The 18,855-nt window shown below is 36.5% G+C and overlaps 1 protein-coding gene across 4 annotated transcripts; it reads left to right on the top strand.

Moving 5' to 3' along the window:
• The first annotated feature begins 1,476 nt into the window (after positions 1-1,476).
• CBLL1 (Cbl proto-oncogene-like 1, E3 ubiquitin protein ligase) lies at positions 1,477-18,669 on the top strand. Of its 4 annotated transcripts, none has more exons than XM_012721047.1 (6): positions 1,477-1,924; positions 7,476-7,643; positions 10,930-11,027; positions 11,388-11,471; positions 12,492-12,565; positions 15,168-18,669. In XM_012721047.1, the coding sequence occupies exons 1-6, from the start codon at positions 1,861-1,863 to the stop codon at positions 16,201-16,203; spliced, it is 1,524 nt and encodes a 507-aa protein (XP_012576501.1). In that variant the 5' UTR covers positions 1,477-1,860; the 3' UTR covers positions 16,204-18,669. The 4 variants fall into 4 exon arrangements, with proteins under 4 accessions (XP_012576501.1, XP_012576500.1, XP_004676989.1 ...); XM_012721046.1 differs by having other exon boundaries at positions 1,478-1,924; positions 10,927-11,027; XM_004676932.2 differs by having other exon boundaries at positions 1,846-2,944; positions 10,927-11,027.
• The last annotated feature ends 186 nt before the right edge of the window (positions 18,670-18,855 follow it).

Below are 18,855 nucleotides of genomic sequence, written 5' to 3' on the forward strand. Positions count from 1 at the left end.
AATTCTTACTTTTTGCACTCTTAGTTAGGACCCTGTGATACAGTTGTAAGAATATGAGATGAAGGTTACTACCTGCACCTTATCTGAAATAAGATCTACAATATCCATTCTGTTTTCCTCATAACACAGTGTAAATGAAAAACTATCAAATATCTTGAATAACATTAGGTTGTATCCAAAGGCTAGCAGATGTCTCTCAGTAAGATGAAAATATGGAATCTCAGTGCTTAAGATTGCCCACTTTCATACGACCTTTCATTTTATAAACCTTAGGACAGTATCATGTTATAAATCTGAATGTGAACTTTTAAAAAAGATTTATTTTATTTATTTATGCATACATAGTAAGAGGTGTGTGTATGGGGAAAGGGTGAGAGGATTCACTAGAAACAGAGCTGGGAGCAGAACAGGCAGATCGTCGAAGTACACTGCTGAGGGGAGCAGCGGGCGGGTCAGGAGAGGTCTTGCTGCGCCATGGGGGTCAGTCAGCTCTTGCTTCCTGGCCAAGGATGGAACTCATGCTGCAGTAGCTGCGGAGAGCTTCATAGTGCTAAACCTTAACCTCTAATGCTACCAGGGAGGCTTCTGTATGTGAACTTTCAATAAAGAAACTGTGGCTGCTTACAATAAACAGGTTACCAATACAAAATACCAGAGAGCAGTAATAGAATACAAATCCATATGTAGTTTCATTTATCCAAGGAGATAATTTGTTAGACTGAACTGGTGAAGGAACAAAGCTATAATTGTGGGGGAAGTGGATATAAAGCACGTATACTAACATAATTCCCAAAAGCAAAAGATGTGAATGCTAACATTTATCTAATATTTTTTCAAGAGGCAGTCTTAAGATTGTTCCTTCAATATAGCTTCATAATTGAATGTGCCACCATAAAAAATTGTTCAAATCTGCGGGGATTACAATTGATATAGGAAAAAAAATGTACAAAATGATATAAAAATTAACTGTTATAAAAAAATGTTCAAATCTGACTTACACACATTGCAAATTACAGTTTGAAGACTCTTTTTTACTGTTTCTCAACAGATACTTATTATTTTGATCCTTGGTTTGCATCAATTTGAATGTAGCTCACAGGCTAAATATGGGGGGAGGGATAAAAAGAAAACTTGCTAGGAGAAAACTAGCTTCTTTTGTACCCAAGCGGGTGAAAATGCCTCATGACTATATTTACTAGCAATGTATTTAGAAAACCAGGGAGGTAAGGGAGGCAAGACACCAGCCTCCAAAACAAACACAGTGCCAGCAATTGAAAACATCTTGAAAACCACTTAGGAATACTGAGCTTTACATCTTAACACAAGTGGTAACTTTGACTCACTAATGTCCTTAGTTATGAATGAACCCAGGAAACTGTTTATAAGGCTGCAGATATAATGGGGAAGCTTTTAAAAAAAGATCCCAGTAAAACATTAGCCAAATAACACCGAACACTTACAGCACTGATGACTGCATTATCGAAAGCTGTTACTCCGTAACGATATAGACACACCACATTGTACACATACTTTATTTAGAACTCAGTACCCTGAAAACATTTTTTACAAGGGGTCAGTATAATCTCTTGTTGATCTAGGAACTCTGGCACTGAAAGCGTGAATAACTCAAGGTAATGATGTCGTCACCATGGGACGACAAGAATAGAACCCAAATCCCTTGACTCCCAAGCTTGTGTTTTCCACTAATTGTGTTCCTTTCGACTCATCCGAGAGCATCAAGAGTAAAGGTTGGAGAAGGGAGTGGACACAAATGAGCCAAGTCCGCGAGGTGAAGACTGCACTGAAGGTCCCCAGCAATCACCAGCCTCTGGCACTTTCTTTTTTGTCTGGCTGAGGAAGATGAAGGCAGCAGCAACCACAAACCCCTGGGACCAAGAACTGGAACTAGATACTGCCTGTTGTGGTAACTCTCTCTTCATCATTCTGGGCCTTTCCTTTTTAACCTCTCCCCTCCGGCCAGCCTAACGCTCTCTCCACCTGAGTCCGAGTCCACCCCTCTCTTTCAGCTCCACTCTGCCCAGTATCGCCGAGTGCCCCCTCCCCCCAAAAACAGGCAGCTGCGCCGCGACTGCCCTGTCCTTAGCAGAGGTGATGTAGGGGGTCCTAGCGCCACCAGCGTTTCCTTGCGAAAATGAGTGGAATCCAGCATTATAAATGTCTCTCGAACTGTTAGAAACTTAAGAGGAGGGGACGGGGGACGGGAGACGAGGCAAGCAGGGGGGACATCTACCAAGTCTGCTCTGCGTGGGTCTATGTAGTTCGTCACGACAAAGCAAAATTTAGACAAAGCAACAGAGCCTTTCTCCCCTGCTGGGAGCTCCACACAGCTCACCCATCCCCTGGGTAACCTCCCACAGGAGGACGCCTTCCGGAGCGCGCGTGTTTACACTTTCCCTAGACCGGGTGGAGACAGACACTTGCGGGCTCAGGGGGGATTCCAAACCGTTACTCCGCCCGTCGGGGTGGGGCCATCCAACGGCCGAGCTTGCGCAGTGGGCCTGGCCGCCTTAGAGTCCTGGCGCACTACGAGTCCCAGAAGGCAACGCTCCGAGGGGGCGGGAGGGCGCCTTCCCCGCTGCAAGCTTATTCTCCGGCTCCCACCGCTCCCCTACCCCGTTCCCGTCGGGCTCCTTTCCACAGTTAAAAACTTTCTCTTGAAGCACACGAGCAGCTTAGCAAGCTCGACGTCGAAGCATTTCGCGTACTCGCTCTATCTTTCCTGCCCGAACTATGCCTGACTTCTTCATCGGAGTTGGGCAGTGGCCGGGAGAGAAGAGAGTCCTCGGAGGCCACAGTCCGGGCAACCCGGTCGTACTTCCGCCTCCTGGGCTCCGGAAGGGAGCGCGCACGCGCTTCGAGCGACTCCGGAGCGGTTGACTTCCGCTCCCACTGTGCCCTGCGAGCAGAATCATGGATCACACTGGTAAGGAGGCGGAGGCAGTGGGGGTCCCTGTTCCATGCCCCCTTGGCCGGCCAGGGACTGGTCGCCCGGCGGGCATAGAGGGGTTACGCTCGCCCTACAGCAGTGGGGTATGGCGGAAAGAAAGGAATCTCACTGATCTCTCCCGGTGCGGCGAGGGCCTACTGCTCCCCGGCCTAGCCTCCGGTGTGGTACCTACAGTCTCGGTGCCGGCAACAGCCGCTTCTTTTCTGGTTCTGCTGAGCTCGGCACTGGGACTGCCGGCGGCGCCCGTCGTGTGGGGAGGAGAGAGCGCCGACTCTGTTCCCTCTCACCCCCAGCTCAGCCCTGCGTTAGGAGGACCGGGCGGGTAGAGATCCCAGCCTCGGAATCGGGGAAGCCTCATTACGCCGGCAGTGGTTGGGCGAGAGTGGGTTGGAGACTTCCTGCTGCCTCAGTCAGCTTTGGGCGGGTGCTGCGGTGGTCATCTCTTGTCGTTCGTTCTTTTCTGGTCCTATAGGGACTAGAAGTGAGAGAATGGAGTGGAATGTGGTTTTTGGAATTATGCGCGGGGCAGCCTAAGCCCTACATATTGCGCGTTTCGGCCGTGGTCCTTATTCATCATTTGGGGACATTTACAACGGAGAGCTTAAAACCAAGACATCCTCATTCTTCACATAAAAGTGTCTCCACTCTTTGTTGTGTGTTTCATCTTTGCTTCCTTGTGGTTTTCGAATATTGAATGACTGCGCTTTAAGTTAGTGCTCCGCAGTTATATCAACCATATCACAAGTGGAGGAAGAAGGCTCTTTCTTAAGTACTGAGATGTCCTCAGTCATCAAATTTCTACGTAGTAATATAATTATATATTGCATAGTTCAGATACCTGTAGTTCTGTTAGAGGGAAGCCAAAAATGGTTTGCAAAAGATGGAATGGAAAAACAAGACGTATTGAGTTCCCATGCATGTGGAAGTTTTGTCCTATTGGGGAAGAAACAATAAACGAAATTTTTAATCCCTAAAGGTTTACAGATTATGATAAGTGGTTTGGTAAAGACGCATAGGAGCCATTAGACCGATCAGGAAATGTTTTTTGGGAAAGGTAGCTTACAAGCTCAGATCTGATGGAGGATGAGAATCTAGCCATGGAATAAATGGGGAAAGCATTTCCAGCAAATACAAAAACGAGGTAAGAAAATAGATAAGGTTAGTTGGCTGCAGCTTGGTTAGCTACTAAGAGCCCAAAGAGGAGATTGGAAAGGAAGGCAGGAAACAGGTCCTGCAAGACTCAAGGCCGTGGTAAAGATTTGAATTTTAAGTCCAATATTCAACAGCCGAGAAGGATAATCTCTTCTAAAATATATAGGAACTTCTATGAAGAATGGTGTAAGAGGGGGAGTCTAGAGTAATAGAAAACAGACAATTTAGGGGATGGTTGTAGAACCAGAAGGGAGGTGTGGCTTAGTGAAAAAGAGAGTGGGAAGATAAGAATTTTGGGGCTCGATCTCATACAGGTACTAATGGATTGGTTTGGAGGTATGCAAGAGAAAGGAAAGAGACCTGGGTTTCTAATATGTACAGTAGTGCTAGTATGAGCAGGGGAAAATGGGGAGAAAAAGGACTTTTTTTAAAGGGATAGCAGTGAGACAGGAATTTAGGTACAAGATTTTGTACTCTGCAGTATGAAATGTATGTTGAGAGATGTACCAGGGGAGATAAAAATCAGGTGCAGATCAAAGGAAAGTTCTGCTCTGAAAGTGTATCAGGGACTTAGTACCCTTAACTTTAAAGCATGAGGGTGAGTGAAATCACTTACAGAATGTGAATATAAAGGAGAACCTAGAACCAGGCTGTTGTTTGGAAGTTTTATAGAATTGACTCTGGGATCTTCATGTTAGAATAGCAGACCTTTAATGTTTGCAAAATATTAATCATAGAAACCTATTTGGAGTTGGGAGTCAAGCCTTTTCCATAGTTTAGAGGATATTATGTTATCTAAAGTAAGTGGGTGTGTATTTTAAGTATTCATTTCTCTTAGTTAAAGTTATCTTAAAAAATAAGAGTCATCTTCACATGAAAATATCCATGAATGAGCTGACCACTTAAAAAGTTTCTAGTCAGATATCCTTTCTCTTGATTGCTAGCCTCTTTTCTGTTTAAACTTCATTGTAAGTCAGTATCCTTGATGTTCCTATCATGAAAAGATACCAAATGCTTTATGTTGATTATGATGACAGACCTGGCAAAAGATACAGATTTTCCTGAAATTCACAAATGTGAATTTGGTAACTATTTCAGTCACAAATAAAATCACTGGCAAGTTAGGAAAGGCCAGGCAATCAGTAAATGGAAGGACAGGTCTTAAGACAGAATAGGCATTTCAGAAGAATGAAATATATTCAGAAGAATATCAAGGGATTAAGAGCAGCCCGTGGGGAAATCAATGGAACTCTTGGTTATTAAGTAGAAATGTAAGATTGAAAAAGTCAAACAAAATGAAGACTGCCATGTGGTGCTCTAATAGAATTTTGCTTGAAAAAAATCACCCCAGAAAATTCCCAGATTTTTTTTTGTCATTCTAATTGTTAATCGTAACTTAAAATTTCTTAAAAATAATACGTTTATTTTTACATCGTTTTGTGCCTTTTCCAAACATCACAGTTGTAATCCCCGTGGGTTTCCCATCACACAATCACCCATATGCCATCACCATAGGGCAATTTAAATTTTGTAAAATATATCTTGGTTACCTCAAGATACGATTGTAAATAAGTCTTTTAAACTATGTAATGTGAAAGTGTTCTTCCTTTTTTAAAGTGGATTCACCTTAAATTATCTGTTATCCTTAGTTCTCATTTTCTTTGTAAAATCCAAGGACTTACGTTGTTTGGACTTTGTTTTTGTTTGGCATAGTCAAAAGGAAATTGTACTGTATGTACTGATTTTGCATATTTAGGAGGAAAACAAACCAAAAAACCCTAAAGACAAACCCAGAACGATGTCACTACTTAATGCTATACTTTATGTGATTCGAGTCTCTAAGGCAGACCGCTGATTCTTGAAAGTGATGGTAGTAGGCTGTGTAGGGAATAGTAGTGACTTGAAGGGTTCAAGGTATTATGAAAAAAACTTGTAGCAGAGAAGTGCTAGTATGATCATTCACCAAGGTAAAACTGTCACACTTCCCTTTAATACCTGAAAAGACAACATTGACTGCCCTGCCTTTTTTGGTTCATTGGAAAATCAGAAATACCTTTTGAGAAAAAAAGTTACCCTGTCATCTGTGTCTTGATTGTTAGGTATGTTTGCATAGGTAAGTAACTAAACTGAAAGCAGATGAACTACATTATTTATCCTGTTACTACGTCAGCCAAGTGTTGAAAATTGGTCATGTTGGGTTTAACTCATTATTTTAGCTTTTGTAATTCCTTTTCCATGAAACTTTTTTTGAGGACTAGTTTTTATGAAAGTAAAAATAGAAAGTAAATCGAAATGAATTTAGTTGTTAAGGACTTATCTTGACTTTTGTTCTCTGTATTATTACTCAAAAAGAGTGCAGATCAGTGTGACTTGAACTTGTGTGTGAGCCTAGAAACCTTGGGAGTCATTAGGTCTAGTTACTACAAAATTTGACTTCACTGAATTTAATTAGACAGTTTTGCTATTTCCACTGAACTGTGGTCTGAGGAGGCAGTTTTTCAGCCTTGTTCTTTAATTTATCATGTTTAAAACGTTACTGTTTTAAGATATCTGCATTTCCTTTGTTAGGACATTTCCTTTTCTTTGTCTTTAGTAGAAAAAGTGAATAATTTCAATATTGTAATCTTTGCATATTATAATCCTTGCTTTGAAAGCAAGGTGACTTTAAAGCTTTAAATGGAATCATTTCTGTTAAATAGTCCTCCCATTAGTCACTGGACTTGAATTAATTTATTTCTTAGCTAATAACAAGCAGGATTTAGAAAGTTTAGGTTGTTTAGAGCTATTTGAGTTAGGGAAACCTTGCATCCCTCTTAAGTTTTCTGTTACAGTGCAAGGAAGAATCTCCTTTAAAACTGACTTCATTTTCAAATGCATTATTTAATTTTGTCATTGTCAATGTTAGTTTTGTTTCTAGTTGTATTTTTTTAATTAAACTGTTGCAGATTCAGTTTACAAAGTTTATCTAGTGCTTGTTTTGCATGTTGATGGATAGAGTTCTTTTTTCCCCTCCCCCCATACTCTACTTTTTCAAAATATGTAATTAATTCAAGCTAGGGTCTTATCTTAGATTTATGAAAGCTTATACAGTTCTTTAAACGCCTTTGGAATTGAATTGTATGGAAAATTTTATTACCCACTTTTTTTTACAGAGGTTCTATAACTTTTGTCAACTTTTGCAAATGTTCATATCTCAGGAGCATTGATCAATTTAAAGGTTTATCCAAAATCAAGGAAATTAGTGCGTAAACTTATATAAAAATAATATTTAAGAAGAAAACCCATTTATGTTGCTCTAATACCTGTGGCAAACCTTCAAATAAAAACTAAAATTAATTTTTTTATTGTAAAACAGACAATGAGTTACAAGGCACTAATAGTTCAGGATCATTGGGTGGTCTTGATGTTCGAAGACGAATTCCTATAAAGCTCATCTCCAAACAAGGGAACAAAGCCAAAGCTGCACCTCGAACTCCAAGGACTATAAACAGGATGCCTGCAAAGGCTCCACCTGGTGATGAAGGTAATTTGTTTAAACAAATGGGTCCAAAAGTCTTTCTGTGGTATCTGACTCCACCAAATAGTCCATGTGATCTTACTTACTTGTAGCTACTTAAAAAAAAAAGTCTTTCGTACTCTCCCCTTTTGGCAAGCTGTACTTTTCTTTCCAGTTAGAGAATTTTGGCTTAGTATTTCTTCCTCCTGTAGATAATCTCTTACTACATCATAATTAAAGTTACTTTTAAAATGTATAGTTGCCCTTTTTTATGTAATTTGAGGTCAAGATTTTTGCCTTATTAGTATGTAAGATCTACCCCATTAAAAAAAATAGACTTGGGTATTTCATTTATGGATATACTATAACAGTTTTGTGGATTAAAAACAGTGTTGCAGTACATATCCTTGTACATACTGCTTAAGTGTGTGTACTCTGGAGATTTTAAATTTTGCATGAATTTGACAGGTATTGTCAAATGGCTATTTTTAAAAAGTACATCAGTTTATACTTCCACATATCCATATTGATACTTTTCAAAATTATTGTTTTGATGTAAATTTCTTCAGTTGTGAGTGGATTGTATACCTTTTAATAATATTGGCTGTTTCTTTGTCCTAGGATCACCCTTTTTATGTCATTTCCCCACTTTTCTATTTAGTTGTCTTTTTCATGATTTCTAAAAGCTCTTTGTAAATTAATAAAATTTGTCATTTGTTATATATCTTGCATGTTTCTGTTTTATCTTTTGAATTCTATATATACTTTTTTTTTTTTTTTGGAGAAACTTGATTTTGTGCGGTCACATATGTAGTCTGTTCTGTTATGACTTCTGGATTTTATGGCATTCTTAGAAAGATTTTTACCCTATTATCTGAATATAAAACAGTACTTCCATCTTAACCTTTAATACAGGATCCCCAAATGATGAACGATAGGCCAATTCCAGCTTTAATTTTGTCAATAAAGTTTCATTGGAACACAGTTATGTCCATACCTTTAAATACTATTTAGGACTGCTTCCATGCTATAAATGTGACAGTTGGGTAACCGAGAGAGCATATGGCCTACATAGCCTAAAATACTCACCTGTTTGGCCTTTTCAGAAAAAGTATGTTTTTGCCCACTTTGGAACATTTGTGGATAGGTACTTGGTTATTTTTATTAAAGAAACGGAGTCAGACTTTTATTTCCAAAACAGCTAGCTGTTTTTCCCAGTCTTTGAATAATCTGTCCTGCCATTACCATATATTAAAGTTTGCAAGTATTTTTGTCTATTTCTATTCTATTCCTGCTTTGTCTCTGTTTCTTATAGAATCAGATTGTTTTAAGTATACCTTGTTTTATGGCTTTTATTTTTTTTTAAATTTTATTTATTTGTTCATACAGAACCTGGGATACAAGCCAGAGGTATAGGGGCAGTGAAAGGCTTCACCAGAGACAGAGTGGGGAGCAGAACAGGCAGGCTGATGAAGTCCACTGCTGAGGGGAGCAGCGGGCGGATCAGGAGAGGTCTGCAGGCCATGTGGGTCACTTCGGGGCGAGGGATTGAACTCTCATTGAAGCTGCTACAGCTAACTAACAGTGCTGTGTCCTAACGCGTTGCCCCACCAGAAAGTGCCCGGCTCTTTTTTTAATGTAGTTTCTCTACCCATTTTAAACTACATTTGAAGTCAATGTTACTAATCGTAGCATATCAGTTTAGAGCTGCTGCTGCAGTATCTATAATCTCCAGTCCCTCCTTTTGACTTTTTTTTTAATATATAAATTCTTGTAATAATGCAAACAATGTAAAAAAGATAAAATCTCCCTTCTCAGTTCCCTCTCAGGTACCCAGTCCCCAACTCTGATCCCTAGTTCACATCTTTTTTTAGAGGGTGCTCTGATCTCCTAATAGAGCAAACTGAGGCTGAAGGTACTTTTGTTATACCTAATTTTGGGTAAAATGGTGACTGGTTGGTTTTTTCCCCTAGACGTTAATTGAAAATTTTGGGTGCAATACAAATGTGTGTGTATATATGTGTGTATACATATACATATGTATATACATACATATATATGTATGTATGTATTTCACATATATATGTATATATACACATTTGTGTATAGGTTGAACTACTATGAAAGATGATCATGTGCTCTTAATCCTTGGCTATTGTTTTGCTAAATGATTTTCTGCATTTTAGATAAAGAAGAAAAAGTTATTTTCCTTATTTTGAGATTTAAATGACACTAGCTTTTTATAAGGTTTAAATGGTCCATTTAAGAGCCTAGCATCACTTAGATGTCACTTATAAAACAGTTATTGAACTCTGCATTTGTATAGGAAATAATTAGACAGTAGTACATTGAAGTATTTGTATCAGCTTCAAAAAATTTTTGTATCAGTATGTGTGTCTGTTGTGTGTGTGTGTTCCCATCTGTCCTTATACAGGTGATGTACTTTAGCCATATGGGTAAAGTTAAAACTTGTGTGCTTTGGCTACTCTGTTTACCAGTTCTAGGGCCAAAAAGAGTCGTGAGAAGCCTGGCACCTTGGAAGGATAGATTTGTCTTCTCAGCTTTACTCTAGGTAATTGGATTCTACTAGAATCCCACCAAAACTTGCGCTGGTTTTCTGTTATTTTGTATGAGATGAGAGGATTCCCATCAACTTTTTAACTAGGTTAGAAAAATTGATCTTCATATTGTTTTACATTTGTTGATATATGCAGTAGGGGAGGATACTTGTAATAAATATGATGTAGTTACTACTGTTTGATTAACCAAGGAAATGTTTTAACTGAAAGGAGGCAATATGAATATATTACTGTTTTTAAAAATTAGTACTAGCTTAAGGTTGGAAAAAGAAAGTCATGAGAAGAAAATATTGGAGAATTCTTTGATTTTATTTTATTCTTTTGGTTATAAAAAATTAGCTTCTTGAATCACTCCACTTTTGTAGTTAGCCTAGAATAAGTAATGATAAGTATCTTAAAAATTTGAGCAATAAGCATGCTTATTGAGTTTTGCAATAGAGTGAGTCTGATAGCATAGGAGAATAGGAGTTAAGAAATCAAGTCTGTTTCTGCCCTGCTATTATGTCCTCTATGTTGAATTACGATGGATCTCCATGTTGCACTGATCTCAGTTATGAGGTATAAAATGTCAAGATCACTTATAGTTGATGTTTTAAAATAGTCCTGTTTGGAAGAACTTTGAAAGGCATCAGATGGACATTCAATGAATAGGTCTGTTTTGCTGTGTATTTGTAATTCCAAAATGAAATTTGAGCTTTGAAAAGTTAATAGTTAACACTTTCTTTTCTCAGAAGGATTTGATTATAATGAAGAAGAACGATATGACTGTAAAGGGGGTGAATTGTTTGGAAATCAGCGAAGATTTCCTGGACATCTTTTTTGGGACTTTCAGGTATAACTAAAAAAAAAAAAAAATTATCAGAACAATGTAGGACATAGAAAGAGTGGTATGAACTTTTATTATAGCTATCTTCCAGTTCAAACGTATTAATTAATGCCCTATTTCAAAAAATAAGTTGAAATAATTTTCAGTAAAGTTAAATAAAATAGTAAACATTGACACTATTTGTGAAAGAAGCAAACTACTAATGATGGCATAGCTATTGGTATGAAATATGAGGTGATTATGCTGACACCTTTATTTCTAATTGTTTTAATACAGTAGCTTTTATAAAATACCAATTCATTGTATAATTTGTAGATACAATTTTTATAAATACTTACAAGAAAAATATTAATTATATTTCAACAGATAAACATCTTAGGTGAAAAAGATGATACGCCAGTTCATTTCTGTGACAAATGTGGATTACCTATTAAAATCTATGGACGAATGGTAAGAACAACTAAGTTAAATTCTATGTTTCTAAATTTAAATAGAATGAAGTAGGACTTAGATACGTTTATTAACTAAATTGGTGACAATTTAAATGAGTTTAAGAAATTTTGCGATAATACGAATTTAATGGAATGTTCTTCACAAATTCTATTAGTACATTATTGACATATATAGTAAGAACCCTAACTTCTGAAAATGATTCTTTTGGACTGTTTGACATGTTAGTTTACATTTATTCTAATTTATCAAGGACTTTTTTTTTTAATTTAACATAATAAGATCAGTTATTCATTTCTCAGTTACAATTTTTAGTAAAAAACTGAATAATATTTATAGTTTCTGAGAATTGAGTTGTGATCATTTTTTAAAAGTTGCAACCTAACTGATTTTATAATATTTTGGGCATATTTTTCCTTTAAAAAATGATAGCTTCACATTTGTGTTTGAAAAAGCAATTGAATTCAGTAATATGTCTATGGTGCTGCAGAGCAGAGATTGTGCACTATTGTGTTGCTAGATAATATAGCAAAATTACTAATGGGCTGTGAGGTTTAAAACGATTTAACATTTTACTGTGCCCTTCTAATTTATTTTTAGATTTTTAGAAGTTCATTAAGACTACCAGGGAAAAATGCTACTTAAATGCTGGAAATATTTATTATTTTATTGCTTTGGAATAGTTTCATGATGGATAGGATAAGATAAAACATAGTGTAATCTTCACTCTTTTATTCAGCCAGAGGCATGAATGAAGTGAAATTAATAGGGTTTACACCTAAGCAGTTGTACATATACGCATTTATTGGATAAAGGGCCAGCCAGCTTTCATCACATTCTCAGAGGACTTTGCGCGAAAAAAGGTTGATTACTTCTATAAAAGTAATACTTAAAAAGTGTTGGTTTTAACAACCATTCTCAGGTGTCTTCTGTGTCTAGGTCACTTCACCTACTGATATTTTTTATGGAAATATTTTTAAATTTTTCTGGTATGCTTAACTGTAATATGTTTCTCTTCAGATTCCATGCAAGCATGTATTTTGCTATGATTGTGCTATTTTACATGAAAAAAAAGGAGATAAGATGTGTCCAGGGTAAGAATATCATATTTTTAAGTAATAAAGTTTATGATTTAATAATTTATATTAAAGGTTAAGATGTGATATAAAATAACTGCATGATAATCATTCATGTAGAACTAGCTAATCTTTTCTTTGTGAACCCAGAGTTTATCATGGCTGTATCCTCAGGTTATGGCTAGGTAATTAGTTAATTTAGTTGAACAACATATATGTGCTATCATAGAATTAGTGTTAAGAATCAAAAATGGTTATTAATGGGACAGTGGAGAGGGATAGTATAGTGTAGTGACTGAGATCAAAAACTCTGGATTTTATTTCTTGGGTCCAAACCGTGGTCTTCCATTTGTTAGCTGTGTGACGTAGGCTGTTTGTTCCTCTATAAAATGCAGCTAACAATATTGCCTATCTCCCTGGGTTATTGTTAGAATTAAATGAATATATATATATATGTATTTTTCACTGAATATGTTATTAAGAAAATCAATATGATTTTTGAGAATTAAGTTCTAATCATTTTTAAAGTGCAACCCTAACTATTTTGGTGTAGTATATTATGTATTTTTTATGCATATATTTCTATTACTGTGTGTTAGCTAGTGATTTTTTAAAATGCAGTACAATGCAATTTTATAGTACTTTTGGCAATACTCTCTTTAGTAAATGATAGTTCTGCATTTATATTTGAAGAAAAATGGAATTCAGTAATATAACTGAAGGTAGAGAGCAGGAAATGTCTGTGTGTGTAACATAGTATATCCTAAGTACTATGTAAGTTTATGTATTTGTATTAAGATTTTATTACTTTGAAGTCTCATTATTTTCTTGAGTGTATCTTAGAATACCATCATGTCATAAATTCAAACAAGTTATGAACTGGAAGTCTTGGTTGATACTGAGTAATAGGATACCTGAGGGAAGGCTTGAGAAAAACTTGGCGAGAAAGTCCGTAGGAATAACTGTAGGCTTCCTAGATTACTTATAACCTGATTTAAGGAAGTTCTAAGATTTGTAGTATTGGTTGGTGACATAGCTGTGGACAGTTGTAAGGGATGATTCCCTTTTGTGGTGTAAGAATTGGCAACACTGATAAAGGGATCCTTTAATGACACACAGTAACAACTAATTATCATGGCATATTTTTAATTAGGCCTTTAAAGTAATAGATTTCATAATCTGTTCTGTGAGTTTAAAAAAATCTTTCCTTCCTAGAATTATAATTCAGAAAATTAGGAAATTAAAAGTACATATTCACTTTGCCTACTTTTCCACTGCAGTATACACTTTAGGTATCTGATTGATTCCTTGAGAAATGAATCAATCACTATGTAGAGAACCTAAAAGATTTTCTCTTTTATGTAAGTGTTCTAATATTAATATTTAAAAGAGAACTTAATTTTTTAGCATGTACCTCATTGTTCGCCCCTAGCTATTTTAGAACCTAAGTTGGGGATTAACAGACCACATCAGGCAGTGAAGGATGGCCACTCAACTTAATGTAAATATTATGTACTACTTACTTCTTTTAAGTGTTTCATACCTTTTTATTGTGGAGATACTTCTAAGCTAACAGTTACTTAGAAGAAAAAAGTGAGAAGTGTCGAAAAGTCACTAAGAAAGCCTTAATAGTGTCAACAAAGATTTCCAGCCTTAGAGCAAAGGTGGAAAATAGCCACAATTCAAAATCAAGAATACAGAACCATTTACTATGTGTCGAATTCCTGACACAAACTCAGTGATAACAACTCATTGTTGACTGAATCACAGTGCTTAATTAGTGATTAAATGGTATCACTTTTAAGTAGGGAAATGTAAACACAGATATACACCTGAAGAATCACACAAGAGACTAAATTGCATCTCTTAAAAGTTCTGAAGCAATACCAAAACCCACTTCTGATGTCTATTCATTCCTTTTTCTACTATTTTCAGAAGACTCTTGGGGCAAAGTGGATTAAATATAATGAATAAGAAATAGTTATAATTTTGACCCTGAGTTATTAAGAAAATGTTAAGGTAGGAGTGCATAATCATCTTAGTAGTAAATTTGCCAAACAATTCAGAAAAGATTTCCCTTTTTAAGACTCTTAATAGTTCAGCTATTTGTTATTTTATGTTATTATGAAATCTGATAATTATGATGACCTTACTCATTTTTGTAGTCCTCACAGCATCTTCCACTTACTCTCTTCTACTTAATATTATTGCTCAGCAGATACTTACTGCTCAGTAAATACTGTGCAAATTTGAATTGCATGACCGTGACAGATCTTTGGCTTGCTCTTTCTGGAACTTTTTGCAAATGGATGCAAAGCTTAGAATTGTTTGCGAAAGTCAGATCGTGGAAAAATTGACATCTTTTCTGAAAAAATTTTATTTGATAAACTTTTTTTTCTTGTATTGAGTTTTGAGGTTTATAGAAATGCTGGTACTTAATAGTGAATAGTTAACAAAGGGAAAAAGATAAAGTTCATGTACAGTGACTATAACTTTTAATTGTGAATACTCAGTGATTTCCGTAGCAATCAATGGCTAAAAGTTACCATATCTTTGAAATTAAGTGCATTCTTTTTATAGGCTGTTTTTAGTAAATCAAATTTTTTCCCTTTCAATTTAGCTGTAGTGATCCTGTGCAGCGAATTGAGCAGTGTACACGAGGTTCTCTCTTCATGTGTAGCATTGTTCAAGGGTGCAAGAGAACATATTTGTCTCAGAGAGACTTACAGGCTCATATCAACCACCGCCATATGAGAGCTGGAAAACCTGTTACCCGTGCTTCACTTGAAAACGTTCATCCTCCTATTGCCCCTCCACCAACTGAAATCCCTGATCGATTTATAATGCCGCCAGACAAGCACCATATGAGCCATATTCCGCCAAAGCAGCACATCATGATGCCACCACCTCCTTTGCAACATGTGCCACATGAGCACTATAATCAGCCTCATGAGGATATCCGTGCTCCTCCAGCAGAATTGTCCATGGCTCCACCTCCACCTCGTTCAGTCAGTCAGGAAACCTTTCGTATTTCAACAAGAAAACACAGCAATTTGATAACTGTCCCTATTCAGGATGACTCAAATTCAGGTGCTAGAGAACCACCACCTCCTGCCCCAGCACCTGCTCACCATCATCCTGAATATCAGGGTCAACCAGTGGTATCGCACCCTCATCATATTATGCCTCCACAGCAACATTATGCACCACCCCCACCTCCTCCACCACCAATAAGCCATCCAATGCCACATCCTCCCCAGGCCGCAGGTACTCCTCATTTGGTTTATAGCCAAGCTCCACCTCCACCAATGACCTCTGCTCCACCACCAATAACCCCTCCCCCTGGACATATTATTGCCCAGATGCCACCTTATATGAATCATCCTCCTCCAGGACCTCCCCCACCTCAACATGGTGGTCCACCTGTAACTGCACCCCCTCCTCACCATTATAATCCTAGCTCTTTACCCCAGTTCACTGAAGATCAAGGAACTCTGAGCCCTCCATTTACACAACCAGGGGGAATGAGTCCTGGTATTTGGCCTGCACCAAGAGGGCCGCCTCCTCCTCCACGAATGCAGGGTCCGCCTTCTCAGACCCCACTTCCTGGACCACATCATCCAGATCAGACAAGATATAGACCGTATTACCAATGATAATAGTATTTTGAACTGAAGATATGATGAGGAAAAAAAAACTTATGTATAGTCAATCTTTTAATTAAGCTTTGACTGCTTTGGGAAGGAAAAGCACCTATTACTGAGGTGACTATAAAACACTTAGGGTCTTGTCTCTTAAAATGGTTTTAAATCTTGACCTTAGAATTGATTTCAAGTACTATACCGTAGTGCAGATAAGTGGCTCAGAAGAGCACAGCTATATTTTAACAACTTTATTCCCCTAGTGTGGTAAATTGACCCAGAGGTGACCATTTGTAAAAAAAAAAAAAAAAAAATTTGCATAATTTTTCATTGTTCCACTTTCCAAAGTACTGCTTTTGTTAAACCCAATGTTTAGTTTTTCTTGTGATACATTTTGTTAACCTGTGTAAAAGGATTAAATTTCAATATGGTTGTAAAATTGCTATTTTTATGTGAATTTAAGTGCAGCCACATACTGTTTTTTAAAACCATATGTTTTACCACTAATTTCCCAAAGTTACAATAAAATCCCTAAAAGTAAAAATCTACTAGATTTTACTGTAAGGCAGACTGTTAAATGGTAAAGAATTATTTCACATTTTAGGCACTGAAATTTTGAGGTATATTAGAATATAATGCACTTCACTTGGATGCCTTTTCATTTTTAGGCAACCTCAGGAGCACCAAAATACATTGGAATTCCAGTACTTGGACATATTTATGTTTGTAATCTTAAAAGGCATTACTAATTATTTAGAAAGATAGGGCCAAAGTGATCAACTCTATGCCCCACGCTGTTGCGGGATGCTATTGCTCATTAATGCTTTTTTACCGAATGGTTAGAATCACATGATGCACCACACTCAATAATCTTGAGTAACATTATATTATAGAGCTGTTTAAATGCTGTTATTTAGATGATGTGTGTTCTACTCTGCTCATTGTCTTAAACATTTAGGGCTGAATAGGCTTTATATAATTCCTCATTTCATGGTAGAGTTTGATCCTGTATTTAAGTGGGTTCTTGTTTATTGGGTTTAAACTATTAATTTAAATGCCATGGAGGATTTAAATACTGTATTAATGAAGGACATTCTTGTAATCAAAAACTTGCATTGCTCAGGTTTCATTACTGTGTGATAAGGGATTTTTCTCTTAATTTGAAATATAAAAAAGTTATATCCTATTTCCTTTTATTGGTCAGTCTAAAACTTGGAATATTTTAGCATGGAGTCTACAGTGAAGACTACCAGATGATTTTGTATTGGAGAAAAGTTAATGACTAAATTGAATTTCAATGCTATATAAGGTGCCTTTAGAGTCAGTTTTTGCATTATAGGGGCTTGTTACAGCCCAGCTAAGATGACCACTTACAGTTTATACAGAATTCATATGTATAAATCATTCTTGGGATATTATTATATATCCTTTGAATAAACCCCTGTGAAGTATTTCCTCCCCTCTAAAATGGTGCATAATATAAACATGAAATGTGTAGTATGCAGATATCATTTATTAAATAGTTTGTAGTGTAAATTTAGGACATTTCTTTTTGACAAAGGGTGAACTGATTGCTAATTTACCATTTAATTCTGTCAGGTACAGGCAAAAATAATATCTCCTCTTGGATATCAAGATACAAAGTCATCTGTGACATTAGAGCTGAAGTTAAACGTTATATAAATGGCCATTTCAGTCTTGACTAGCCGAATATAACTAACACACTATTTTTAAGTTAAGTGATTTTTTTCACACATAGCAATCTGAGAGTCCAGTGTTAATGCAATATTTCTAATGAGAAATTCTTGTTATTAGAAGCATGGGAGTGAAATAGTGTGAAATGTTGGTGGTGAGTGCTTCTGTCATCTTACTGTAGGTACTTGGACTGGTACAAACTTGATTCCCTTTCATGCTCCTTTCTTGGAGGTGTTAAAATATTACTGTTGAAAACTCAATACCATTCTTTGTTTGGTGTAGTAAGAAAATAGCCAAATTCTAGAGCTTCTTGGCTAAAGAGCTCTTCAGTTTTTATGAAAATTCACTAGAATTGAATGTGGTATGAAACCACTTAGCCTATGTATTGGACAAAAAAATTAGTATCATGATAAAATTCCAACAAGCTAAAAGAATTTTTAGTCTTATGGAAATGATTATTTTCATTTAGGTTTAAGAAATACACATTACGCAGGGAGGCAGATCAGATGAATGTGTTGTAGCAGACAAAATTTTTAAATGGTGTTAGACTTGAATTCATCCAGTTATTGTTTGAATGAGGGTGGGTGGGTAGAAGAGTAACACATTACTGTTAGTGTTCCTTTCCTTAAGAAAAAAAGATGTGAATCCCCAGCCTTATTTCAGGGAAGCCTTTGAAGCTATGATGGACATAAGTCTAAATGTATGTATGTTTCATTATATTGCTCTTAAGACTACTGAGGTGGCAGTTTAATTCTTAAAAACAATAAAATGGAAGCATAAATACTATTTTGCCTAAATGAATTTTTACCTAATCATGATACACGAGAGTGCAAAATTTCCATGTTTATGTTGCTATACCTTTTACAGTAAAATTAGACTTTTTTTGAGGTTTAAGCCAGCAGTTGAATGTTAATACTTATTTAGTGGCTTGCTTGTTCAGAGTATAACACTGTATTTGGAGAAATATCAGTT

Source organism: Condylura cristata, unplaced genomic scaffold (assembly GCF_000260355.1).
Source record: "Condylura cristata isolate star-nosed mole 26May11 unplaced genomic scaffold, ConCri1.0 scaffold00005, whole genome shotgun sequence".
NCBI classification, from domain to species: Eukaryota; Metazoa; Chordata; class Mammalia; order Eulipotyphla; family Talpidae; genus Condylura; species Condylura cristata.